The sequence below is a fragment of the Stylophora pistillata genome, chromosome 2, assembly GCF_964205215.1.
Source record: "Stylophora pistillata chromosome 2, jaStyPist1.2, whole genome shotgun sequence".
Classification (NCBI taxonomy): Eukaryota; Metazoa; Cnidaria; class Anthozoa; order Scleractinia; family Pocilloporidae; genus Stylophora; species Stylophora pistillata.
The window spans coordinates 51,734,878-51,762,377 of record NC_142520.1 but is presented as its reverse complement, the minus strand read 5'-3'; the positions used below and the strand labels follow the sequence as shown (position 1 = coordinate 51,762,377).

Here is a 27,500-nt window from a genome sequence, read left to right as displayed (position 1 = left end):
AGGAAGCTCAAGCGACCGTTGTTTTGGTTTAATTTTCAAGATTAAACTCGATTATTGTAAACATTTGAGGGTAGTCCATGTTAGAATAGCAAATAATAGTTCTTTTTTCAAAGGTACGAAAAAAGATAACACATGATCATTATCTCTAAAACGCTACAAATCACCCTTCTGCGGACCTAGGCTGAGGACCTGAATTTAAAAATTGTCAGCGGAGGGTTGCGGGGGTGCGCACCCCCCGGATTTCTCTCGGATGGCTAGCCTTTAGGCAGATGTTTACCCGAACGCCCATTCTCTAAATCGCAGAAACACAAAGAATTTATGTTTGTCAGGTGTGCACATGCAAAGAGCTATAATAATTGTTTTACACTGAGTCTGACTTCTGTTAGATAACGAGAGGGGAATTCCGGAAAGAGGTGTTCGAAGACACTCCGACTCAGTGCTATCTGTCCCACCCAGAGCAGATGAAAAGTTGCTGATAACACTAGCACAAGTTAAGCACCAAGTTGTGTCTCTCGAGGAAAGAATGGATGTTCTAGATCCTCAAATGGTTGCATTGGAGAACGGTAAATATGAAATTTAAGGTTTTTTATTTCTCTAGCCGTGCGAGGTGTGGAAAATTGTAATGTGTCACAGTCTAATTAAAAATTTCTCCAGCCATGCGAGGAGGTGTGGAAAATGGTAGTGTCAAAATCTAATTAAAAAAGTTAATGAATATCTGTATCGTCTATAATAAAGAGGAAATGTCAGACCAAAAAAGAAGAATGAAGTTAAACCTGTAATGTTTTTAGAGGCCAAATCTACGATCCATCGACCGATACAGCGCCTAAGTTATTAACGTTAGATTTGCCAAGTCTCTGGAACCATCGTTTAAATTCTGTTATCGTTTATTTTGTTCAATCGTAGATGTACATGTGGGGAATAAAGAGTTGTATCGATCGTAGACTCTTCGCTGATTTGATTTTTCCTATGCACATAGTTGCATTTAATTCAATATCTTTTTTCAATGTTCATATTAATTTTTCAGTTTAGGTATAACTGCGCACAAACATTTTCTTTGCAAAGTTTTTGTACGAAGCCTGGGCCTTAAAGAACTTTGCATAGTGTTAACGTCGGTGTTAAGGGCTTAATGTAACTACGAATCATTTTTGAGCTGCCTCAATAAGATGCAATTGTTTTACTTGGACTATTTTTGATTGACAGGAGATAGTGGACGACCTCAAGTAAGAAATCGCAGACTCTCTGACTCATTTTTACTTCTTAAGCCAAGCCAAGATGAGGTGTCGCTGAGGAAGCTCACACAACTTGAGAATAAAATAAAGCTCCTGGAAGAAAGAGTGGAAATTCTAGAGATAAGAAGGCCGATTGATTTATCATCAGAAGGGCTAGGTGAATTAAATGTTTTTCACAATATCAAAGCAAAATAGTTAGATAGTCCTTTTCTTTACGAAGTGTAAAGGCGAAAGGAGAATCCGCTATTCATGGGAAAAAAATGCGTTGACTCCTAGAGTATAAAAAATGGCACAAATGGTGACAGCTTTTGTAATTTTGTCCTCGATTTTTGTCACTTACTTGGGTGGTTGAAGCAATTTGATAAGTGAATGGTCCCTTGAATTGACTTAACGTAACATCAGAATGTGTTCCATGGAAACCTACTTTTAGAGAACCTTCGATCACATTGGTAACCTCTGAAAAGGGTAGCATTTCTAATGAGAGCTGAAGGAGCGAGAAATGCCTAGTCATAATAAGTTCGCTCAAGAGAATTAGTTTATCTGGGTTCACACTCCTGTTTTTTCCCCTTGGTGAATTCTCGGCTATGTTTTAGTGTAGCACTAGAATTAAAAGCTTTACCACTCACAGCACACAGCGCAGAAGTATAAGTGTGATATTTATCAGAACTGTTTATTACAGTATTGAAATAGAGAAGGCCTCTCGAGACCATTTTACCGACATAAACGCATACTAACATACCTCAGTCTAACAGAGGATTTTCCAGAAAAATATACTAAGATATTGTAGTGTCAAGAGCACTTCAAATTTGAACCAGTTGTATGTTAGAATTATTATAGTGGATGAATAGTTGACAGCGAGTGTAGATTATATCCATAGCGCAAACTGTAGGCATTATCATCTATCAAACATTTATTTCTGTGAAAAATGGATCCCGCCTTATACTGTAACTAGTATCTAGACATTCAAAAAGCTGTTCAACATATATATTCATTTACACCCTAAAACGACTTTTGTTGGCTAAAAACTTTGTTCACTTATTATCGTTTAGATCAGAATGCCAGCTACGAATGGCTCGGAAAAACCAAGATGTACGTGGACAATCTTCCATTCGAGACGCAGAGTTTGATAACAGAGACAACTGACAGCGGTTTGGAAATGGAAGGAGCACCATCTGAGTTTAGCGTAGAGATAAGTGGTCAGTATCGAGAGGCACAGTTACCTAAGCTTACTTCATATTTTTTTTCGTATGTTTGTTTTTTGTTCTTGTAGTGATGAAAGCAAAGAAAAGCGTTATCATTGTCGGGAATCGGTTTTCGTCGACAAAGAAACTCACAATTTCTTGATTTTAACAGTTTTGAATGGCCCAGCACTCAGCCTAGCTGTCACAATTCTTCGGTTTTTACTCTCTCCCTCTCTACTCTCACGCACTCCCACTACTCGTCTCATATATCAAAGGACTCAAGGTTCAAAACGGGCGAATTTGACGTCTAGCTGTCATCACCGGAAAACAGAAACTTGCGTAACGCAACTCGCAGTCACGACATCATCATCCTTTTCAATCCTCCATTTCAATTTGAATTATTTGTTTCAGTTGTTTGGTGGAAAACCTGTAAACTGGCTTTCAACTAATTGTTTCTCCACGTTAAATATATTATTATTATTATTATTATTATTATTAAAATTATTATCCGTAAAATGCAGGAAACCGTGCTTTAGATGTTATGTATAGATAAAGTAGACGTCTCATTATTTTTCAAAGCTTACGTAAACGTTAACCATCAGCCCTTCATTTATTACATTTATTTATTACATTTATTTATTACATTTATTTATTACATTTTTTATAACATTTATTTATTACAGTTATTTATTACATCATGCAGGAAACGATCCGAAATTATACTGATATATAAACATCACACCAAACGCTTTGTGGCTTGCTTAAAGGCCAAAATATCAAACAGAGGTCATTGAAATATTCAGTATAAAAGGCCTTTTCAGTACGGAATCTCAAAAATATGTCCCTATGGTTATTATATTCTTCATTCTTTATTTCAGATGAATGTGACACCCAGACGGTAATGGATAACGAGTGGTTGTTACTGTCATTAGCTTTGCAGAGTAAGAATTTCGCCATCGTTGATGATGTGTTGTCACGTGGCCCGGATGTTGATGTTAACACGGCTTTGAGAATTGCTGCTTCATCTGGCAATAGTGAAGCTGTGAATTATTTATTGCAAAAAGGAGCTGATCCCTTGGCGAAAGGCCAGTTTGGAAACAATGCTCTGCACTCCGCTTCACAGGGTGGTAATGTCGCCGTCATGGAGATACTAATTTATCGTGGTGTAGACGTCGATTCAAAAGATAGTCATGGCAATACACCTTTGATGAGGGCTGCAGCGTCTGGCAAGATTGAAGCTGTGGAAATTCTTTTAGCCGAGGGAGCTGATCCCTTTGTGAAAAACCATTCGGGAAGAAACGTACTGCACTTCTCCTCACAGACTGGCAATGTTACCATCATCGAGACAATAATACTACGTGGTCTAGACGTCAATTCCCAAGATAGTAATGACACCACACCGTTGATGTTGGCTGCTGCAGTTGGCAAGATTGAAACCTTTAATTATCTTTTAGACAAGGGCGCTGATCCCTACATGGTAAGTTGGTTTGGAGAAAATCTCATGCATTACGCTTCACACGGTGGTAATGTGACTATTCTCCAGAAAATTATATCTCGTGGTCTACACATCGATTCAAGGGGTAGATATGGGAACACACCATTGATGAAGGCTGCAGCGTCTGGTAAGATTGAAGCCGTTAATTTTCTCTTAGACAAAGGAGCTGATCCCTTTGTGAAAAACAAGTTTGGAAGAAATTTACTGCACTTCGCTTCAGCGGCTGGCAATGTCACCATCATCGATACAGTACTGTCACGTGGTCTAGATGTTGATTGCAAGGATAGTAATGGCACCACCCCGTTGATGTTGGCTGTTGTAGACAGCAAGATAGATGCAGTAAATTATCTTCTAGACAACAGTGCCGATTTCTTTTTGAGGAGCCAGTCGGGAGAAAATTTATTGCACTTTGCTTCATATGGTGGTAATGTCGCCGTCATCACAAAGATGGTGTCACTTGGTCTTGATGTCAATTCAAAAGATCTGTTTCGCCGCACGCCGTTGGAAATCGCTCAACAAAATGGTAAAATGGAGGCCGCAAACTTCCTACGTAGCAAGGGAGGACGTTAGTCTTTAGACTTTAGACTTAGACTACCACCGCTTTATTCCGTACGAGTGTTACCGTTATGCATTCTCGCTAACGATGAATTATGAGGTAGTGTTCATTTTTTTCTTGCATAATGACTTTTTTCTTGCTTTTTCTTGCATAATGACTGCAGTCTCCATAAAGCTTAGTAGTTACAGATATTTCAAACCTAATCTATATCACCGGATTTGCAGACTTCGTTGCGAAAGAACGATGTTGGAGAGAACAATCAAAGCTCTATAGCGGAGATCTGTGTGTTAAGTCAAAATGATATTTTATTTGACTGAAACGTCGTTGAAGTCTATGATGTCAGAGAAAAATCGATTGATAAAATCAGGCAAAACTGAAGACGGGTCAATAACTAGTTTGCTATATGGGAAGAAACCCTTTTTTCGCAGGGACGAATAATAGCAGGCACAAAATGTAGAATTTCTCTTCTCAAATACAGCGATTTCTTTCTTGATTGTTAAAAAACAGATGATCATTTGCACACGACATCATCAAATATTTAGGTTTAAATTATTTATCCTATCCTGGATAAGGCTCTTGGATTAGCTGTAGATTATTTCATCTCATCATATATTCACTCGAATGTTTAGTGCGTTGAAAATGTCACATCGAAGGACTGAACAAGGGTCCTTTAAAAAACGAATTTTTTAACCAAAAACTACGGAACTTTGTATCATTTTACCACATTTATGACTCTTAATGTAAAAAACAATGGCCTACATTTGTATAGGTAATCACATGATTTCTCGTGCAATTTGGAATAAATAAGCACGAGTAAATTTTTTCAAAGACTAACAAGATTGCATGAGCCCGTAGGGCGAGTGTAATTTGTGGTCTTTGAAAAAAATTACAAGTGCTTATTTATTCCAAATTGCACGAGAAAATCATGTGATTATGTGTTAATAATAGACATGAAAAAAGACAAGGTAGCTTCCCATAACTACGCAGAAGAAAAGCGCGCGCATCTGGTGCAAAAATAATTTATTCAAACCCTGTAAGTGACATTGACCTTGACATTGACCTTGATATTGACCAATCGTTCTGACTGATCAGAATGTCTGATTTGTTTCTTTCTTTGCACTAAATGAACCCTCTTCTGCACTGAATTAACTCTCTTCTGCACTGAATTAACTGAAAACTGCATTCATCTTAACCAATCAGAACTGAGAAAATTTTTTCATGTATATTATTAGGTGCGAAAACATGCACAGACATTCGTCCGCGGACATTACCTTTTTTCCTGATGCAAAGCTCGAGAAAAATGCGAACTTTGCAAATACGTACTGCAAATATATGAAAATGTTGTAGAATTTGGTTTTCTTATTTTCTAAAGTGGAACCTGTTACAAGTTATATCATTACATCATTGTGGCTATTCTAAGACTGTAGTCTACATAGAATTTGGTTTTGTCAACGGAGTCGATAATGTAATGAGTTTAAAAGCTGACGTCTCGAGCGTTAGCCTTTCGTCAAAGCGAATGGCGAAGGGCTAACCCTTGAAACGTCAGCTTTTAAAGTCTTCACGATGGCCAATTTACATTACTGATCAACTCGTTTCATAAAATCAAATTATCTTGTTATAGTCCCCCGCTGACGCAGCACCACATTTTATTTAGAAACTTTCCTCCTTTATGTATTCTACATAATTTAATAGCAACGTATTTTTTGAACCTAGGAGTTACAGATGATCGTGTGGTTTGATCGTCCAAATGAGAGCAGACCAAGTGTTGTGACTGATAATGAATGCATCAGCTATTTTACTTTCCTCTCTGCCCTCCGATTGCCCCTCCTCCTTTCATTCGCCTTCATCCCGTGCGAACTTCTTCTTATTCTTAATTTGCTGAATAATCAAATTGTCTTCTGACAATCAGACAATTTTTTTATCCTTGCAACCTTTTATTTGTCACGCAAAGAAGAAGCAGCGAAAGGATGGAATTATTTTCAAGACAAGAAAGGTCGGCAACCTCGTTTAGGAAAACGCGGCTATTGTTTTCGACAGTTTATCGATAACAGGCCACCTTGTTGCGAAATCGCTGGTTCGCGCTAACTTAGAAATAATTGACTACGGAAATATATCGATTATTTTATTCTTAGGCCATCGGCTGTCGGCTCAGTGATGAAACTATTCCACTGGCAAGTTGTAATTCTTTGAAAGAGTGATAAGTCTTTTTCTCCCAGGCTTACAAAGGGACAGACTTCGCTGGCGTAAAAATTTCGGGCTTTTACAAGGATCAAGCTGTTCTTGATTTCTTGTGTGAAACCCTTGATGTTAATCCCAATCATCTTGAAGATCACTGAGTGAACCTGAAAGACGGAAGCTTGAGAAGGTTATACATGGTTAGTTACTTTGTCTTCTGTTCTCTAACAATCATTATGATAATATCTTAAAAATTATCATAATATTGTGCTTGAGTATTGCTTGGGTGATGATAAAGTTGTGTGCACTCTGATTGGAAGAGGATTGCATCATATCTCGCTACAATCATCTCACGCGAGGTGATTATAGCAGTCAAGAGCACTAAATTTTAAAATGTGACCGCCTTGCTTTTTGTCAATGTCCCCGAGGAAGTAGGAGACGTTAATTTCCCACGCACGAGATTACTGTGTGATGGATGTACTCCCCTGGGGTGGGGTGGGTGTGAGGGCCACAGGTTCGAAAATTGTGATAGGTTATTGCGCTTCCCTCCTTAAATAAAAAGTTAAGTAAGTGTAGTAAGGAAAATTCAATCCGAAGATTGCAAAAGATGCTATTAACTTTGGCGTAATACTATTAAAAAGAAAGATGTTTTTGCTGATTGAATTAAATAAATCTCTTAAATTCTAGTCGAGACTGGCCTCTTATCTTGATACGAGTGATAAAAATAATTGACAGAACGGTGTCAACAACGAAACGAAATTACAACAGAATTCGAAAGTATCTGAACCATATTATTATACTATATCTCGTCTAAGAGATTATTCAACAATACTTTCTTCGTCTTCGGCGAATAATTGTTAATTGGTGTATATATATACAGGTGAAAAGTACTTTTTGCACGCGCTGATTGGCTAGTTCGGAAGTGATAAACGAGCACTATTCACCTCCGTTTGACATTTATCTGTTAAAACAATACGGGAAACTTATGTCCGGAGCTATGGTTTTTTTCGCAAATAGACGTTTCGAGAAACAATCGAGTTCCATTAATTTCGATACCTTTTCTACGTTTCACCATCCTGATTCTACATTTGCCTTACCGATCTGGTTCGATGAAATTCCATCGACCCAATCTTTCAATTCAGTCCACTGATATAAATTCAACACCTGAGAACTTTGCCCCTTTTTGCCCCTTTGTCCCAACACGTCACATTTGTATTTGCACCATTTCTGTCCTTCCTCACTTGCTCTACGGCGTTCTTGCAACCCGACTAATTCTTAGCCAGATTCAATGATTTGATACATCATTGCAAACTAAGCAGTTCAGTTACGTTGCAACCTTTGCACCACTTTCACAGCGCACGTGACAAAATATTCAAAGATCACATAGCTATACTTTTAAAATAGTCACCCCTGAGGGCATGAGTCCTTGGATTACTTATGCTCTATTCAATTTTCACTTCTGCACCATAAATTAACAAAACCGTTTACAGTCTTTGTTCATTTAGTTGCAAAAACTTACCAAAACGGCTCCTTCAAGTTGGTCGCGAGAACCCTCTTGTATCCGGGGCTTTAGGGCCACAGTTGTAAGATTTCTGACTTTGCTTTAGACAAAAAGAAAGCTTTACTCCGTGAGGCTGCGGTTTCCGGAATCCTTGGTATGTGCTGGTATGTGCAGTATCGATATAGACATAACGCGCCTACTAAACCGCAGACAGTACCCTCATCACTTAATGTCCTTGAGTAGGCTCAAATTTCAGGCTTTCTTTGCTGGTGAAAATGTCTAGAATTGAGTATAATAATATGCTTTTTGTGATTGGCCGGCATCTGGACCAGCTCAGTGTACATGAACAACTCATGTTCATGTGTAGAGAGAAATTGACACGTGGCGTTCAAGACATTAACAATTCCCAATCTCTGTTCGAGGAACTCGGGCACCTGAATTTCTTGAAAATTGATCAACTGGGAGATTTAAAGGAGCTTCTTAAAGAGGTCGGAGAATGGTCCCTGTTGAAAAAAGTTACAAACTTTGAGGTGAAAAGAAAAAAATACAGCAATTTACTTGAAAAAGTGATCCGAGTTTTCGACTGCGGCGAGAGCAATGAACTAGAACACTTGCTCAGGATATGCAAAACAAAAACGTCTTTTGATTTTGAAACGAAAATTCGAGATGTTAGAAGCCTGTTTAAAGAGTTGGAGAGCCAAAACTTTCTGGAATTTTACCGCCTCGATATTCTAATAGAAATACTGAGGGAAACTGGAAAACCAGACCTCCTAACGGAGATAGAGGAATTCGAGAAGCGCATAAATGAAGAAGAAGAACTCAAAAGAAAAAAAGGTAAAATCTACCTCTTGTGATTTTTATCAATGGAAAAGGGCGCATATGGGGAGCAAAGGTAGTGGAGGATAATTAAGACTCTAAGATCTAACTAGTTTCGGTTGACCCTCAGTGTATTTAAAAAACCCCTTGCTGATTATATACATGCGCCCACACACACAAAAAAAAAACATTGAAATAAATTTGCGATAATCTTCTTGCAGCACCTACTTCTGGCATTTTTGCATCTGGAAGAAATTTGGGTGGAAGAGTGATTGGTGGTAAGTAAAAGATAAATCATCTTTAAAGCATATGAGTGATGATATTTGCAAAAGAGGGTTTTGCGGTTAGAACCATTCGACTCCATTGTCTTATTTAGTTGGCTTAGGCATAATTGTATCCTTGAAATTAGATCTTTTTATCGAGTGCTTTAGACGTGACATTTTGCACGAAATTTTGTCCATAACTTTAAAAACTGTGATAACATACTTCTTCATATAGAGAACTGCCACGAGCGTCCTAGAAATTACAGGCCACATCTTAGCTTGTACACATGTTGAACCGCGAGACTTCCTTTCATGTTCCAGGGTAGAAAAAGAAAAGTGAAGACTCGAACACGGTGCTAACTGCTAAGATTTGATTTGAATTCCGGATTAAAAACGGGCTTCCTAATTTCATTATTTCTTGACGTAATAACGATGATGCGTTGTTTATCCTTACAGATTAAAAGACCCAAGCTTATTTTATATCCTCGAAAATAACAATTTTCCGCTCATCACGAACTTAAAATCTTAACCGACTCGTAGTAATTACACCACCTAGGGAAATGCTCGTTGAAAATTGCCACAGAGTCTGTATGGAATTTGACGATTTTCAAGCACGTGCTGTAAGCTCAAAATTGAATTAAATGGTGTTGTCTTAGACTTGGACCATTCTTTAATCCCTCCCACACAAATGTATAAACTAATAATCATGGCTTGCTTTCTTCTCTAATTTTAACGAGCAAAGTTCATTTGCCTCTACGCGAGGCACCGATCGACGCCCGTTTCAGTTTACTATAGTTTTCTGGAAAAAGAGACAGATCTTTTGCTATTATTTGTTGGAATTTATATCTTTCCCTTCTAACAAGTTGTTAACAGGATAAAATTAAGAACAAAACAGAGACATACCTACGAATGTATAAATAATATTTTTGCAGAGTTTTAAAAATTATCTGACCATTTTCTTCTGGTCAATATTTCTTGCGATTAACTCACTCGTCGATGAGAGAGCTACACTCACCTTAAAATAGGTGTTCGATGAATGAATATGAAACACTTTTGCTTCCCGAACACTGATTTTCCGGCGAGTTTCTGGAAGCGATCTGAGGACCTTTTTAACTAAGTGACGTCATCTTTCAGAATTATTTTTTTAATTTTCTCGTATTTTATTTTTGTTCTCCGCTATCCCCAGTCCTCGTTCCGCGTCCTCGTTCCGCGTCCTCGTTCCGCATCCTCGTTTTCCAGAATCCGGCGTTGTTGATGCCAATTAATCACGACTGTTGTCATTCGTTAGCGCCCATTAGTCAAGATTCATTGTCATTAAAAGTACAGACAGAGATAATGACATGATATCGTGCCAGGAACGTCTAATATGAAAATTTGAGTCGAATTAAAACGAATCTGTCTGTAAACTCTTTAAATCAATGAAAGGGGGCATTTGTTCTTGTGCTGATGCGGAAAGGAAATCAGTTGTCGGGATTTTTCAGTGCCCTTCAAAACCTCTTTATCTCAGTGCATGTTAATTACCTATTATACAAAAATATCAGAATCTCCGCAAAAAATTTAATGGATAATGTTTTAGTTGATCTAGTCGTCATGTACAAAACAGAATGTTGGTGGAAAACGCGAAGCTCAATGAAGAACCGTTTTAACAAACATGCTATATATCCCGCATCTATTAATTAGTTAATTTGGTTAGGTAGGGGACGTTAAAGAACCCACTCACGAGATTACTGTGATGTGGTTTGGCCTGTTTACTGGGAATTGGGGGGGAGGGGGCATCTTCCAATAACTTTCCTTCGATTGTTTGTAAACTGCTGATGCAGTCCGGCCAAAGTCCCCCGAAAAGTGTTGTGATGCGCATTTGATCATATCCACATGTTAATTTGCGCAATATAAATATTAAGTTATTATCATTATTATTAATTAAGCCAATATAAGCTGCGTCATTAGCAGAGGCAGCTTAATTAACTCACAGTTCTCAGATAAGATAATGACAAGTGATGACATCCTTTTTTATATCTCATTTAATACAGGACAAAGTAAACTTTACAGAAAAAAAGATTTTGTTTTCCTCGAAAAAAATTCATAGCGAACGGGTTACTCACAGCATTGAGTTTCACAGGATTGGAATTACGTTTTTATTTTGCAGCAATAACTATTAAGACGATGTGCGGAGTGGCTGCAGCTGGCATAACGCTACTAACGGTGCGTGAGCTCCTAACTCGTTGGTCAACTTATGATGAGTTAGTCACCTGCTTCAATGATTGTATTTTGCCTGCTGGAACGAGATTGATTGAAGTGGGACAGGGGTGCGTATGCTTCACCGTCGAACTGGCAGATTTAAAGGGATGCGCTGAATTATGGAAGATGTACCAGAGTGGTACACTAAAAGCACGCCTCTTTGATTTCTTGGTTACTGAAGAAATGAAGACCCGAGCTGGTGGTGAAGAGAAAATGGAATTCACTGTGTCTATCGAGAGAGAATATTATGGCGAAATTGACGGTAAGGCATTTAATTCCTGAAAGTAGCAAGCTTGAAAATATTATTCAAGATATTGATTACTTTTTGATCAATACTTTCGTAAATCCAGTCGAAAAAAATTATTTCAAATTTTTTCTTAATATTGTATGTACTGTAGTGTCTATAAAAGTGATAATCTCTGATTTGAAATTTGACTTGACTTAACAGTGGCTCTGTTTAGTGATGAACAGGAACTGCAACGAAGTCAGCGAAGTCATTCCGACCCAGGGCTATATACCATGTCCAAAGAAGATGGAGTGTTCTTCAGAAAAGTTAAGAAACTGGAGATAAAATGGAAACTTTTGGAGGAGAGAGTGAAAATCCTAGAAAAAGAGGCAGAGAATTTAGAGTCACGACCACCTAGAACCGACAATGACGTGACTCCAGAAGAGAGAGGTGAGGCTTGAAGATTTAAGACGAATATGAACAAATCTATGCATTGTGGTCGAAAAGCTAAGCGGCTTCGACCCATGTCTAAACCGCAAGAGCACACCCTTAAGTCATTATTGTGCCAGTGTCTGACGTCCGTTCGTTAAGCGTTTGTCCACGAGTAGCTTGGAAGCAATAGTCCGTAGAGGTCAACTGGGATTGCAAGAAAACGCTATTTTAAAATCCAGCTGTTTTTGCAGATTAAGTTTATGTATTACTTTTTCCTTTGTTAACTTTTGTTATTATTTTTCTAGCTCCATTGGCTAACTATGAACAGATTGGAAGGAACAGTCTGAGCGAAAGCAAATGGAATTACATTAAAACGTATGTGGACAGTGTTCAGGTGGAGACACAAAGTGTAGTGACAGATGCAACTGATAGCGGTGTGGGAACAGAAGGAACACCATCTGAAATTGGATTGGACTCGCATATCGATGGTCAGTTCTAATATCATTTTCTTTGAGATTTGCCACTTGCTCCTCTTCTGTAATTTAGCATGTGTCGTTTACCTTGCAAAAGACATGTTTTTTTTTAGATAGTTCTACATCCCTTGGAAGAATGCATAGTCTAATAGCTTAGCCGAAATATTCTATCTCATGATGTATGCTGTATTTTATCACAAGTGGCAGTCATTTTGCAATGTGATTGGCCAATTTGCCGCTGTCGATAAGAGGAGAGACAACGCTACTCGCGTCAACGTGTCACGCAATGGTCAAGTACAGAAAGAATCGGTCTATTTGGCGCCGACATCGTGGTAAACAACAAATCGGCTGCGTCCAGTGAGTCCACAACATTTCGACCTCAGTAATGATCAATATCGTTGTCATGAAGAGTACAGACCACGCTAAACCACTGTAAATTTGTTAATCTTGTTCCAAGCCACTTTTTTTTTTGTTATTATCATTTTCTGATACTATCCCTGGATGTTACAATACTACCTCGGTCTATAAAAATGAGCTGTTAAAAATAACCACAACAACGGCTGTTCAGGGAGTGCTATATGAAAACCTGTCTAAAAAAGTTTGGGTAAAAACTTACACAAAAGAATCTACCCATAGTAAAGTTTTGAACAACAGAATTTCATCGTCGCTACAAATCCTAATCGCAGCAACCGGCTAGGTCAATTTCTCCTCGACCTCGATTTCTCATATTTTGGTACTTTTCATTCCAGGAAAAGATAAAAGTACTGTGACTGAGTCCATGTTTGTTGCTGCCAAAAATGGTAATATCACTCGACTCGAAAAATTTTTGTCACTTGGCCGTGACGTCAATTCAAGAAATGACAATGGTGTGACACCATTACGAATTGCAGTCCTGTGTGGCCAGAGCGAAGCTGTACGTTATCTTTTAGAAAACGGGGCAGATCCGTTCGTAAAAGGAAGTTACAGTCGCAACCTGCTGCACGTAGCCTCATATGGTGGCCAAGTCGCCATTATCGATGAAATGATTAAAAAAGGTCTTGACGTCAATTCAAAGGATGGTAATGGCGACACTCCTTTAATACTTGCTGCCGCTTACGGCAGAAAAAAGGCCGTGAAATACCTTTTGCAGAGGGGAGCAGATCCCACTATTAAAGGCTACTACGGTCGAAATGCTTTGCATGCCGGAAATGATGTCGCTATTATCGAGATACTACTCTCAAGTGGAGTTCATATTGACACAAAAGATGCTGACGGGAACACACCATTGATTATGGCCGCTGCAAATGCCAACGGAGATGCTGTGAATTATCTCTTAACCAAGGGAGCTGATCAGGATGTAAAAGGCCGCTTGGGAAGGAATACCCTTCACGCAGCTGCACAAGGCGGTAATGTCGCCATCGTTGAGACAATGTTGTCCCTTGGACTCCACATTAATTCCAAAGACAGCGTTGGTGACACGCCGTTGATCATTGCCTCTGCGTGTGGCAAGTTGGAAGCAGTTTGTCTCCTTTTGCAAAAGGGTGCAAAACCTCTCCTAACAGGCCAACTCGGTAGGAATCCGCTGCATGCAGCGGCACAATGTGGTCATGCCGCAATTATCGAAAAATTGCTGTCTCGTGGTGCTGGCATGATTAACTCAAAAGATGACTATGGAAATTCACCCCTGAGAATTGCTACCACTTATGGCAAGAGAGAAGCCGTACATTTTCTCTTGGAAGCTGGAGCCGATCTGTCCGTAAACGTGAAAAACCGGTTTAATACGAGTCTGTTACACGCAGCTGCGAAGGGAGGTGATGTGGAAATCATCAAGACAATGCTGTCACGTGGTTTAGATGCAAACTCAAAAGACAGTAACGGTCGAACACCGTTAATGATTGCAAAACTCAACGGTAAAACTGAGGCAGTAGCACTCTTACTCAGCAAGGAAGGACGTTAATCCATTCCTTGAAAAACAGACAGACAGCCACCGTAGACCTTGTCTCGATAAGTCTTGTCTGGCAAACATAATTACATGTATTTACGAAGAAGCTCCAGGAATTAAGCTCATTCATTACTTTCTTACTTTATGTTTTATCTTAAGGGGCCATTACAGGATCTTTCGTTAACCTTCTGAATGCCCTGGCAAACTGAAATAACATTATGTTCACAGTTATGTTTTACTATGACCACACTATAACCATATTTCCATATTTGATACTATTTTGATTCTAGTGCGAGTAATTTCGGAAACAATTCTCTACCTAGATTTATAACATAACCAAAGTAAAGCGCGCGCTCTGATTGGTCAATTTAGCGTTCCCCATTTGCCCATGGGTGTACGCTGCTGACGTGAGCAAATGCAAAGACTATTTTTCCGCGCGCGCTTGTTTTTTCTGGTCGCGTAAGATTTGTTAAATAAACGGGAACTCTTTAGCTACAATGTATCAATGTTATGTTATAAAACAAATGGTAAATACCACAGCGTACACTATTGAGTTATGGATGCACTTGGGAGGTTTGCTAAGCACTCAAGAAGCTAGAGTCGCTCTCGGCTGTCGCCTCGAGCGACTCTTACGCTTCTTTCGTGCTTAGCAACCTCCCGCGTGCATCCATAACTCAATAGTGTACGCTGTGGTGTTTACCATTTGTTAATTATTTTGTTTTATCATCTTTTGAATAGGAGTCCCTTTTAGAAATATGACACACACACACACACACACACACACAGAAAAAAGAAGAAAAAAGATTTCAAAGTTTTTCTTAGAGAGTCGGAATCATATCTTGTTGTAGCTAGGGCGCTCAGTAGAATTATCCTTATCAGTTACAAATATATTTTATCCTACTTCTTCGCTTATTACTCATCAGTCTTTAAAGAAGTAAACCGTTTCGTAATTAAAAGCATCACCTCTCTAAAGGTATTTTTTCGGTAATACCCGAAGTCTTAGTGCAAGCTAAAGAGCTTAGAATCGATTTTATCAGATGAACAAGCCATGGCATGTGTGTAGGTCTTCTGTAGCTTAGCGTGCCTGCGACAAGTTTTGAGCGCTGCTTAAAGAGGACTGGGTCGAACTTATAAACAAATTGATATGGGTAGACTCAATGTTAAATGAGTATCTTTATTTAATTTGCTTCGTTAAGCTTAAAAAAAAGAAACAAAAAAAAAAAAAACAGCAGTCCGACAACGTGAATTGCCGATAGACCCAGATTTCCTTGCCTGCATTCAATGGGCTTTTGATTGTGTTTTTTCTTCAGTTATTACAGAGTATAATCCTCATGCAATTAAGAAAATTCTCGGACACTGGAGCAGATATTTGCTTGTCTTTTCATTGTTCTGCAGTAGTCATTCAATAAAGATCGCTGGTTTACAAGTTTAGTGATGGTGACATTATTCCATGAATGCGTCGTTGAACGTTTCTTTCAACAGGAACCGGGGCGACACCTTAATTCTTTAACCCTCGAAGTCCCCTGAGTGACCAAGACATATTTCTACTCGCAATAGTCTATCAAAACAGTACCGAGCTGAGAAGTCCCAAGAATAAAAAAATATGTCAATTTAGGGACCATAAGCTGATCCAATTAACAAATGGTAAACACCACATCGTACACTATTGAGTTATGGATGCCCGCGGGAGGTGGCTAAGCACGAAAAAAGCGTAAGAGTCGCTCGAGGCGATAGCCGAGAGCGACTCTAGCTTCTTGAGTGCTTAGCAAACCTCCCAAGTACATCCATAACTCAATAGTGTACGCTGTGGTGTTTACCATTTGTTTTATAACATAACATTGATACATTGTAGCTAAAGAGTTCCCTTTTATTTAAAAAATCTTACGCGACCAGAAAAAACAAGCGCGTGCGGAAAAATAGTCTTTGCATTTGCTCACGTCAGCAGCGTACACCCATGGGCAAATGGGGACGCTAAATTGACCAATCAGAGCGCGCGCTTTACTTTGGTTGTGTTATAATACCAAATTCTCCAGATTAACATCCTAAGAATTGAATGGTAGACAGTATGGAAAATTAATGAGATCTTGGAATGGTTAAAGCACTGAACAGTAAATCAGTTGTTCAAAGGAAAAGTTACTCGGGTATGATCAGGTGTGTCCTTAGCTAACTCAGCTTGAACTCCCTTTTTATCTGAACTTATTGACGCAGTTGTGTCATATGCTTGACCACGGAAATTTCTAATAATAATAATAGTAATAATAATAATAATAATAATAATTTGTATGGCGCAAATTCCATACAATGTTCAAATGCTCTTCACAATAAAATAACACAGTAATAATTAATTAATACAACTATTAAAATAAAATAAAATAAATACTAGAACGACATACAAATACTAATGTTATACTAATACTGCTATAATATCGTCAATTGCTATAATAATGTCAATTGCATGCTTCTGTAAGCTGTTTCTGATTGCAGTAGCAATAGCTGAACCAGTCGTTCTTGTTAGATCACACATGTCTATCAGAACCTCGCGCTTTATTGGGTTGGATGGGTCAGCAATGAGGTCAAGCAGGCGGAGAAACACTACTGACAAAACTTCACGACCCTGAGTAGTAAGCCCGTGGTGGTCAGAGAAACAACAACTTGAATAATTCCTTACACAATGATAAATTAAAAACATTCCGGACTTGTATATATCGGAAATTTACTCTTCTTACATGCTACTTACCACAATTGGAAACCAGTCATGATGTCTTCGCATGAGGCTCTCCGGTCAGGGTTTCACTATCGCCAGTTAAATTGGAAGGTTTGTCACTACGAAGGTAACCGCCGCTTTCGCCCCTATCGAGTTCGCCCCTTCGAGTTCGCCCCTAACTTATGCCGTGTTCGCCCCCACACTTTTCGAGTTCGACCCCACCAAGTCGAATTCGCCCCCAGATTGAGTAATGTCTAAGTTTTTTTTCGAAAATTGCAAACAAGTTTTGAATTTTAATTGACTGACGGCCATTTTGAAAGTTTATAAGTGCGTGGAGGCGGGGGCGATCGGAAACATCTATGCTAGCACTTTCGTTGGTCATGACTTATATAAATTGGGTGGCTCCTAAAGGAGCCGTTTTTGAATTTGACCGAACCCAAAGGCTACCAGGTCGTTCGACGTTATCTTGTTAGTTATCTCGCGGTCCGTAGAGTTCGAAGTAGGCTCGCAGCAACTGCTTCGCCGTCCGATCACCATTCTCGTATTGATCCCGCAGACTGAAGATCTTTGCTTGCAGCTGCCGGTATGTTCGTCGCTGGAGTCTGCACAGTTTACGCTCCGAAACCATTCGAATTTGGAGAGTCGTAAGGCGGCTCTCTTCGTGAAGTAACTGGATGAGCATGTACAGGGGAAGCTGACTTTTTCCCTGAAGTGAAAAGGAGGAAAATATATATAAATATGGAAATATAACCCGGACTCGAAAGGAGGAAATGTGCCACAAAACCGAGGAACCGTAACGTAATGACAAGCAAATAAGTAACCTACCTGCGCCCGTCGGTTGAGCCCGTTGTGCCATCCTTCGACGTCGTTGTTGGTCCGGATGGCGCTTAGGCATACACTCCAACAGGACGGTGGCCAGATGTTGTTGACGATCCAGTTGTGTTCTAAATAACTGGCAAAGGCGTTCAGCTGGTTTGTTCTTGCGTTTCTTTTGAGCTTGAAGAACTGACATTATCGCAAACAGGAGAGAGACCTGCTTTGCAAAGGAATCACTTCGCACGAACGCGTTGATGTTCTGTGGCTGGCTGAATGGGTTTCGGCAAAGTTTGAAAGTACCGTCGATATACCAGGCCTTGGCCCTGCACAACACCTCTAGCTGTTGCTGGCTGGCGAACAGAAGGTGACGACGCCCACGTACCTGTAAAATCAAACAACAAAACGTTAATGTAGCTGCTTAAAATATATAATCTTAGTACACTAAACGCGTGATAAAAACATTTGATAATGAAATACAAATGAAGTAGTTGCAAGGACTTTTTAAAAGTGCTTAACCCTAATATCTCCACGGAGAAAGTTCTGAGGGATGTGCTCGGGCTGCAATTCAAACTCGAGGTCTACGGGATCTGTTGGTCTCAATCGCTGCCGAAGGTGGTTAGCTGCTTTGGCGAGGTTTATTGGCCTTGGCAAACTGGGGCACGGATCCTCTGTTAGTTCCTCCATTAACACCTCGTTGACAACTTCAGACGCCGGCTTAAACAAATTCGCGACAGCTTCCTTTTTAGTCTTTGCAATTATCCGGGCCGCTAAGCTTGCACCCACTTTCCATGGGTGATTGTGCGGCGTGGGGCCCAGGACAAGTTCACCAGACGCCCTCTCAACTACCGTGGCTCTACAGACATTACCCTTTGGAGAGCATAAATTAAAACAATAAGTAGCTCTACAGACGTGCTTATTACCCTATGGAGAACACAAATTGCAACAATCAGATTCAATCAAATAAAAGAATGTAAAACTGAACCTACCTTTGGTCTAACAGTGCATTGCCAATCGATGTGTCCACCTCGACGTCTCTTAACGTTGTACGTGTAACCACGGCTGTCCACTAGCTTATTTCGGCCCCGCTTTGTGGAATCCTCCACGATCTCAAACTCGATCTGGAAGGTGGCTGGTCTCGAATCTGTGGCTAAAGGCTCCATTAGCGACGACTCATTAAATGCAGGAGGCTCAGAAGGCGAAGCAGGAGGAGCATCGACGTTATCGCAGTCAAGCTCAGGATTTATTGAACGTACCATAGACTGAAAGTCGTAGTCGGAACATAGCACCGGGGTACTGCTTAGAGGGTATCCCTCGCAATCTTCACAGTGCCAATTGATTGATCCGCCGGAACGGACTGCTTCTCGGTAGTCATGCTGGATGATGGAAGTTTGGCAGGTACGGTGTTGCCAACGTTCACATCCGTCGCATAAGAGGGCTTCTTGACGAGGACGAACGATCTGATCGCAGACGATGCAGGAATCCATGATGAAGTTTTTAAAAAACTGTTTTTCAACGATTGGAAGCGATAGACTTATTGATAATGGAGAAGATAGCTTATTGCTGATACGAGTGTACTAAAAACTTAAGCGACGTTTCATTTTAATACTAAAAGAAGCGGACCTATAAGGGAACAACGTCTAGCTACCGGAATAATAATGAGGATCGAAATGCACCAATAGCCTCAAAGCCTGTCACAAGTCTGGTGTTGTTCTTAAGTCTGTTTGTAAAAACTATCAAAAGCGTGATCAAAGCGAGGTTTCGCATTATTTTTTAGTCTTATATTCACAGATAAAGTTAAGTGAAGTATCAGTAAAAATGTTACACATTCGTTACTATTTCTCGAGTCTGGTTGCTATGATCGAAAACCCTATGAAGCGTGAAACGCATCCTCTTAATAAGTCTTAAATAATCAAAAGCGTGATCAAATCGTGGTTTCGTAAACTCTTCAGTCTTGTTTTCATAAATAAAGCTAACTGAGTTAAGTATCATGAAAACTGTTACACATTTATTACAAGGGTAACTGTCGTGATGGAAATGAGGTTTGTATCTTCAAGTCTTGTTGTTATGATCAACACGATGTGATGAAAGCGTGGTTTGCGTCTTCTCAATTAAGTCTGGTTGCTATGACCAAAAACCCTATGAAGCGTGGAACGCATTCTCTTAACAAGTCTTAAATAATCAAAAACGTGATCAAATCGTGATTTCACATTTATTTGAACCCACGACCTTCCGTGATTTAGTCGGATGCTCTAACCACTGAGCTACAGGAGACTCTCTGGTGAGCAAGGGTCAATTAGTGGGTATTGACTGGAACCGCATCACGCGGCTACACAGCCAAACAACAGCTAGCGCATAGAAGCTCACTAACAGCATTACGCTGTCACATCAAAGCATCACATGCATTAAAGCATCACATGCAGCCAACCAGCCCCCAAAGTGAGCATGTAAAGATGAAATAAACAACTTTTAATATAAGAGAAACTTCATTGTAGACAGTTGTTCCGGTAACCCCAGATCCCACGCAATTGCCGAAATTCAAAATGGTCGTCGCTGACTTGACATTTGGCACATTCTGCTAGAGCCTTCGTCACAAATCAACTCATCTGGACATCACTTAATCAAGGGGCAAACTCGACTTGGTGAGGTCGAACTCGAAAAGTGTGGGGGCGAACACGGTATAAATTAGGGGCGAACTCGAAGGAGTGAACTCGATAGGGAGCTAAAGCGGTGTAAACCGTCACTACAAGTAAACAAAAATAAAAAATGTGCCATTTCATTCAGACAAGGAAAAATATTTTAACTTTCACTTGGACAAAGAAACAGGCGCAAAAAATCATAAAGACTTACCGCTTCTTCGAGAAAAACGTTTCAACGGAACGCTGCATTCCGGTAAACTAGAACTGTGCAAAGCAGTGATCAAAAATGGCGGAAAACAGTAAAGCAAGATGGATGCTAAGAGGAATATGGCGGGAAAGAACTAAAAAACGAGGCTCAATTTTTCGCGTTGCTTCCGGCCAACTATCATTTCCGTTTTCGGCCTTGCTGGCTTCACAAGGCTTTTGGTACCCACGTATTTCTATATTTTTTGGGACCCATGCATGTATTTCTTTTTTTCCCGTATTAGATTTTAATGGTGGGCTTCTCCGAAGGGGGGTGGCTAGCCACCCAATCCACCCCCCCCCTGGATCCGCCCCTGCATTTACATGTCATTGAATAAGAATAGCCTCTATTGTTATGCTTCGTTTTTCAAAGCCTCCCGACACAGGTAAATGATGTGGACGAAGGTGGCCGGGTATTCTGCAATTGCAAAAATTATGCTAGCATAGTCTATAAAGGCCTAATTGTGTTTGAGTGCGTCACAACCACTACACAAATATTTTCCCCTCCAGTCCATCACTCATTCAATGATTCAATTCGTTAAATGAAGTATACATTGATTTCGATCCGAAAGGCACATCAAACTGTGAAGTAAACTGGATCATGATCGAACTACACTATGTGGAAATCAGTCTTCCGAACTTTTCGTTGGGCATGTAAATCGTAGCCGGAATATCTGAGTTTAATTAAACTGACAAATATTTGCTTTGATCCGTGCATGTGGCTATTGATTCATTTTAAAGTTCTTGAACTGCTGTGAGCTAATTTTTAGAGGCATTCAAAGCCTTTGATGCATCTTCTTCGCCATTCATATCGAAGCTTAAAAAAAATAGTAAAATAAAGAAAATAAAGGTACGGTGGCCCATAGGGGACATGACACATTTTTTTGATCGCGCGATAAATGATTGATTATCGTGCGATAAATGGTGATTATCGCGCGATAAATGGTGATTATCGCGCGATAAATGGTGATTATCGCGCGATAAATGGTGATTATCGCGCGATAAATGGTGATTATCGCGCGATAAATGATAATCTATCGCGCGATAAATAGAAATTATCGCGCGATAAATGGAAATTATCAAGCGATAAATGGAAATTATCGCGCGATAAATGGAAATTATCGCGCGATAAATAATAAATATCGCGCGATAATTTATCCTTTATCGCGCGATAATTTCCATTTATCGCGTGATAATTTTTCATTTATCGCGCGATAAAAAAAATGGGCATGTCCCTTATGGGCCACCGTATAAAGAAGAGGTCGTGTATGAATCATATAGTTCTACGCGTGACGTAATGTTGTTGCATCTCAATAAGGACGATGGGTAATGAAGGTTCTGTAAATAGTACATAAGAGTTTGATTGGTCTCTGTGGAGTACGTCAGGGTATTCTCCCAGAAGAAATGCAATCTAAGCACTTAAATCATCTCTTCTGGAGGGGAAGGAAAACGTGTCATTTCGAGCGTTCTTTTGTGGTACCATCTAATAAGTTACGAGTATTTCAACAAGGCTTCCCCAGGACAAGGGAAAGGGAAAAATAGACGTAGAGGTAAATATTCTTTGACCCATTGCAATTTATTATTGTGTATATCATTGTATATTACTACAGAATAGCCTAGTGTATTGTGTGTGTGTGTGTGTGTGTGTGTGTGTGTGTGTGATGCGGAAATGGCGGAAGAGGGCGAGAGACAGGTCAAGATTTACCGCCTAAATTACTCCTGACAGAACTGATCATGCCGGGAAGCTTACCCGAGGAGAATGGAATTGCGACCGTGGAGAAGCTAGGTTGTTTTAATTCTTAGGATTCAAGCAGAGGTGACTTTGGTGAAAAACTAGGCGATTTGACGAATGGTAGCGGAGCTAATTTTCTGAGTTCAAGTGATGAGTACATTGAATAACCATATGTATTTAGAATGACATGCCTTTCTTTTCGGTGATTCTCAGGTTTCTTCGGCTGAAAATTCAAGGTCCCTGATGTTCCATACTACAGTTTGCTTTCCATCAAATTTATCAAGTCTCTAATCGTACTGGAATCCATAGAAAGTGTTTCATTTCCTAGAGAGAAAAAAAATAGCAAACTTTAATTGAGATCAGATCTACACTGATCGATCAAAGACCCTCTAAGGCAATGCAAAAAACCTTAACCAAACAATAAGCAAAAGTAAGGGTGAAAGTAAGGAAGAAAGAGAAAAACCACCCTTTGTGAGGTGAGCTGTTAGATGTCCTGGTAGATGTCCTGTTAGATGAATTTTACACTCAGTCGGGTGATTTTAACTTTATTTCCTTTAACGATACTGTGTTAATCTCCAACAGTTGGTGAAAGTTATTTTCTATGTAATGAAAAACTTCCAATTTGCCTCCAGGTGCAACTGCAGCTGATGCCTCATCACCAAAATATATTTTTGGTGCCACTCCATCTTCAGCTGCTGTTGAGTATGTGACCAAAAAGCCATGTTCTTCTTTGGGAAGTGAAGGTACTGTAAAAGATTTTTACTCCTTGCCCAACTTCACCATCGACTATGTCATGTGCCACATTTTTTCCCTTAAAATGTGTTTCTCGCAAAAATACTCAGAATGCCATTTATTATGAATTTTTTTTTCCTAAAACTCTTGTGTACATTCTTTGAAAAAGGAGGTAAGTTTCAAAAGAAACTGTATAGTCAAACAACAACAAACATATGAAACATATGTATGAATGTATGAACTGCGGTTATGAAACGTATATGTGCACGATCCTTCGCAGTAAAGCACTATTTGAGCAATAGTGAAAATCAGACCTGAAAAAAATTTCAGGCCTGTTCGGGATTCGAACCACTGACCTCTGCGATACTAGTGCAGCGCTCTACCAATTGAGCTAACAAGCCAACTGGGAGCAGGCCATCAAATTAATTCGACATAAACCCGTAGATGATAAATCAAACAACAACAAACATATGAAACATATGTATGAACTGCGGTTATGAAACGTATATGTGCACGATCCTTCGCAGTAAAGCACTGTTTGAGCAATAGTGAAAATCAGACCTGAAAAAAATTTCAGGCCTGTTCGGGATTCGAACCACTGACCTCTGCGATACTAGTGCAGCGCTCTACCAATTGAGCTAACAAGCCAACTGGGAGCAGGCCATCAAATGTTATGGCTTGTTAGCTCAATTGGTAGAGCGCTGCACTAGTATCGCAGAGGTCAGTGGTTCGAATCCCGTACAGGCCTGAAATTTTTTTCAGGTCTGATTTTCACTATTGCTCAAATAGTGCTTTACTGCGAAGGATCGTGCACATATACGAAACTGTATAGTGCTGCATTGGTGGTGGGGGGGGGGGGGAGAGTATAACAAGGTAAGTTTGGCTTGATCAACTGAGTTGATATTGTAAATTGTCCACTGAAAAGAGTTTCAAAGCTGCCTTCTCGAGCTTTAGCCCCTTGTCAGAGCAAACGGAGGAATTGTGGGTTGTGTGTGTGTGTGTGTTATATGCAGAAAGTGGAGCAACATGTATGTAACGCCTTCCCAGCCGTTTTGTGTTGCGTGACGCATCTTGTCATTCCTTTTTCCATACGGGACCTTAAGATAAGTTCCCTCGTGGAGAAAAGCAAAAAACCTCTTTGCCACGACGGGTGTTTTTGTGGTTTCGTTATCGAGCTAGTCAAGTTTCACTTGAAACCCGTTCATAGGCATGTTCCATGACAGTCTTCGACAGTCATCTGGATAGTTTAGTGAGTATCGTCTCTAAGTAACGTTGTAATTGACCGTGGTTAAAAATAAACACCGGACTTGATTGTTAGACGTATTGGCGCATAAGTCTAGAAGCCAGTACTAGTAACAGAACTATACTTTATTCGTTACGCCATCCAACATGGCGGACTACAACAACGTGCTCTGACCATCATACGGGAAACCGCTGACCAACATCTCCCCCCGTTGAAAAAAAGAAAAGACAAAAAAAAAAAAATAACATGTCTTAAAAACGCTACAGAGTGTTCATAGGCAACGTTTGAGAAGGCCTAGTCTGTGACATAGTCTTTCAGTCTTTCTGGGGGTTTGATTATTCTCCCAGATCTCGTCTGCTTCAACGGCGTAGAGGAACCTGCTATGGGTTCTGCTTCTCTCAGGGAGGTTTCTGGTACTGCATCTGCTGCTGGGTTCGGGTGCTCGTGGGTCTTCTGTTCGCCCTGCGGATTGACTTCGGCGTGTTTGAAAGTATGTGGAGCAGGGGTGGAGTTAGCTGTCGCATCTACTGTGGCTCGGTTGACTACTATCTGAGGTTGGAGAATAGGTGGTGGTGGTGCGGCGGGTTTCAGTTGTACTCTGTTCCTGCGGATCGTGGTACCATGAGAGGTACGAATAGTATAGGACCGTCCGTTGTCTTCCTTGATGACTTCCCCATAGATCCATGGTTTTTCGCGATGGCGGGGAGGTGGCTTGGCATAGGCGTAGCTGCCAACTTTGACTGGTTGGTGCTCCACTCCGGCTGACTTGTCATAGTATGCTTTGCTGTCATGCCTTTTCTTAAGGATGTCTTCTTTTACGATGCTAAAGTTGATCATGGCAGGTGCCAACAGATGATCCGTGGTAGGCAGGGTGGTGGCAGTGCGTCGCAGAAACATACGCTGAGCAGGTGAATATGTGTGTCCTTGAGGTGGAGTGTTTCTGTACAGAAGTAGAGCAGTGTGGAAATCATCTGCTTTCTTTAACATGGACTCTGCAACTTTAACGGCAGCTTCTGCTCTGCCGTTGCCCTTGGGGTGGTACGGGGAGGAAGTGGTGTGCTTGAAACCATATTCCACAGAGAACTTCCTGTACTGGTCGCTTATGAACTGTGGACCGTTATCGGTGTGGCAGATTGCTGGGACACCATATCGGGCAAAGTGGGCTTTTGTTTTCTCGATGACCGTGGAGGATAGGGTATCTCCCAGCTTGTCTACCTCAATCCAGTCCGAGAAGTGACACACAGTTACTAGGTAACTTTGGTTGTGGAGCTCACAGATATCTTGACTTACTATCTGCCAGGGCCTTGTAGGTATCGGTAGAGATTTCATCGGTTCTTTTGGTGCGGTCGTACCGTATTGGGCACAGGTGCCACAAGCGTCACACATGTCTTGTATTGATTTTCTCATCCCTGGCCAAAAGAGAACCTCTCGGGCCATGCGTATGTTCGATTCTGCTCCAAAATGGTTGGCGTGGATTTTCCTAAGCATTTCTTTGTGCATAGACTGGGGTACCATGACTTGCGTGCCTTTGTATATTATGCTATTCTTCACTGATAGTTCGTCTCTGTAGTTCCAATAGGGACGTAGGGATTCAGAGAGGACTGATTTGTCTTCAGGCCATCCATGGACAATGACTTTGTATAGAGCTGCCAGTGTGACGTCTTTGCTTGTCTGTTCACGTAAGTGGTTCTCGGTGCTCTCTTCCAGCCTTGGGTTGCGGCGGTTCTGCTCGGACTCCAACTCCATTCGGAAGACGTCGAAGTGTGTTACTCTCGCTGATGTTGGCTGTGGAAGGGCTGCCCGAGATAGAGTGTCAGCCAGGTGGAGTGTCGCTCCTCTCTTGTATGTTAGTTGAAACCGATATCGTTGCAGTTTCATCAGCATCCTTTGCAGACGGGCTGGGGCTTTGTTCAATGGTTTCTTTAGTATGGTTTCGAGAGGCTGATGATCTGTGTGGACTACAATGTCAGCCTTGCCATATAACCACTGGTCAAACTTCTGAAAGCAGTTGCATATTGCCAGGCACTCCTTTTCGATCTGGGAGTAACGCTGTTCCGTGGTACTCATGCTGGAGGATGTGAAAGCGACGGGTTGCAGCTTACCATTGTCGTTGGGTTGTAAAAGTGCACCGCCCAGGGCATAATCACTGGCATCCGTTTGAAGTACAACTGGCTTGTGGAGATCATAGTAGGCTAAGACTGGGGCTGAGGAGATCAGTTGCTTCGCCTTAGTGAATGCATTATCATGAGCGTTGGACCAGATGAAAGGTACAGCTTCCTGGGTGAGCATTCGTAGAGGTTGTATCACCGAGCTCAGGTTTGCACAGAAGGGTGACAGATAGTTGACCATGCCAATGAAGCGCAGGAGTGCTGCCTTGTTCTCTGGAGGCGGTAGCTGTGTTATTGCTGCTACCTTGTCAGGGTCAGGTTTCATTCCCTTATCAGAAATAATAGTGCCCATGAATTTGAGTTCCTTAAGCTTGAACTGAAGTTTGGCTGCATTGAGTCTGATGTTCTTTTGATGACAGCATTCCATCAGAGCAATGAATCTTCTGTCGTGGTCTTTTTGAGCTTCTTCATAGTCGTTTCCTTCTCCATATACTAGGATATCATCTGCAATGCATATGATGCCTTCTAGGCCTTCTAGGGCGGTGGTCAGCCTCATCTGGAACTCTTCAGGGGCGCTGGTAATACCAAAGGGCAGACGAAGCCATCTGTATCTGCCATATGTTGTGTGCATGGTGGTCATCCACGAGGAGTCCTCATCGAGGGGAATGTGGAGAAAGCCTTCTTTGACGTCAACTAGGGAGAAGCATTTTGCTGCACTAAGCTTATGAAGCTGTTCATTTAGGGTAGGCATCTGGTGTTTTGGTCGGTGGATGGCCCTGT

General features: G+C 40.7%; 2 protein-coding genes, 1 long non-coding RNA gene, 1 other non-coding gene and 1 pseudogene across 5 annotated transcripts in view; 2 read left to right on the top strand and 3 right to left on the bottom strand.

Moving 5' to 3' along the window:
• LOC111347564 (uncharacterized) overlaps positions 1-15,937 on the top strand; it is a 19,269-nt gene extending 3,332 nt beyond the window's left edge. The window contains exons 4-14 of the mRNA XM_088749654.1: positions 387-563; positions 1,201-1,386; positions 2,279-2,425; positions 3,289-4,474; positions 4,636-4,706; positions 8,381-8,971; positions 9,175-9,231; positions 11,363-11,716; positions 11,903-12,130; positions 12,418-12,600; positions 13,335-15,937. Coding sequence (XP_088605780.1) covers positions 387-563; positions 1,201-1,386; positions 2,279-2,425; positions 3,289-4,474; positions 4,636-4,706; positions 8,381-8,971; positions 9,175-9,231; positions 11,363-11,716; positions 11,903-12,130; positions 12,418-12,600; positions 13,335-14,521 — 4,367 coding nt within the window. The 3' untranslated portion in view covers positions 14,522-15,937. The remainder of the gene's footprint in view (positions 1-386; positions 564-1,200; positions 1,387-2,278; positions 2,426-3,288; positions 4,475-4,635; positions 4,707-8,380; positions 8,972-9,174; positions 9,232-11,362; positions 11,717-11,902; positions 12,131-12,417; positions 12,601-13,334) is intronic.
• LOC148740234 (uncharacterized) lies at positions 4,999-8,149 on the bottom strand. Its single transcript, XR_015996541.1, has 2 exons — positions 7,734-8,149; positions 4,999-6,817 (listed from the first exon to the last, which is right to left on the bottom strand). It is a non-coding gene; the product is annotated as an uncharacterized LOC148740234 (long non-coding RNA).
• A 1,708-nt stretch (positions 15,938-17,645) lies between the features above and the next one.
• Positions 17,646-19,510, bottom strand: LOC111346869 (uncharacterized). Its single transcript, XR_015996847.1, has 4 exons — positions 19,013-19,510; positions 18,543-18,893; positions 18,036-18,408; positions 17,646-17,916 (listed from the first exon to the last, which is right to left on the bottom strand). It is a non-coding gene; the product is annotated as an uncharacterized LOC111346869 (transcript).
• A 2,727-nt stretch (positions 19,511-22,237) lies between these two features.
• The window catches only part of LOC111346866 (protein argonaute-2-like), an 18,924-nt pseudogene continuing 13,661 nt past the window's right edge, over positions 22,238-27,500 (top strand). The window contains exons 1-2 of the transcript XR_015996535.1: positions 22,238-22,455; positions 23,270-23,380. The product of XR_015996535.1 is annotated as a protein argonaute-2-like (transcript). The remainder of the gene's footprint in view (positions 22,456-23,269; positions 23,381-27,500) is intronic.
• LOC148740233 (uncharacterized) overlaps position 27,500 on the bottom strand; it is a 2,097-nt gene continuing 2,096 nt past the window's right edge. The window contains exon 1 of the mRNA XM_088749653.1: position 27,500. This exon is cut by the window's right edge and continues 2,096 nt beyond it. Within this exon, the coding sequence (XP_088605779.1) occupies position 27,500 (1 nt within the window).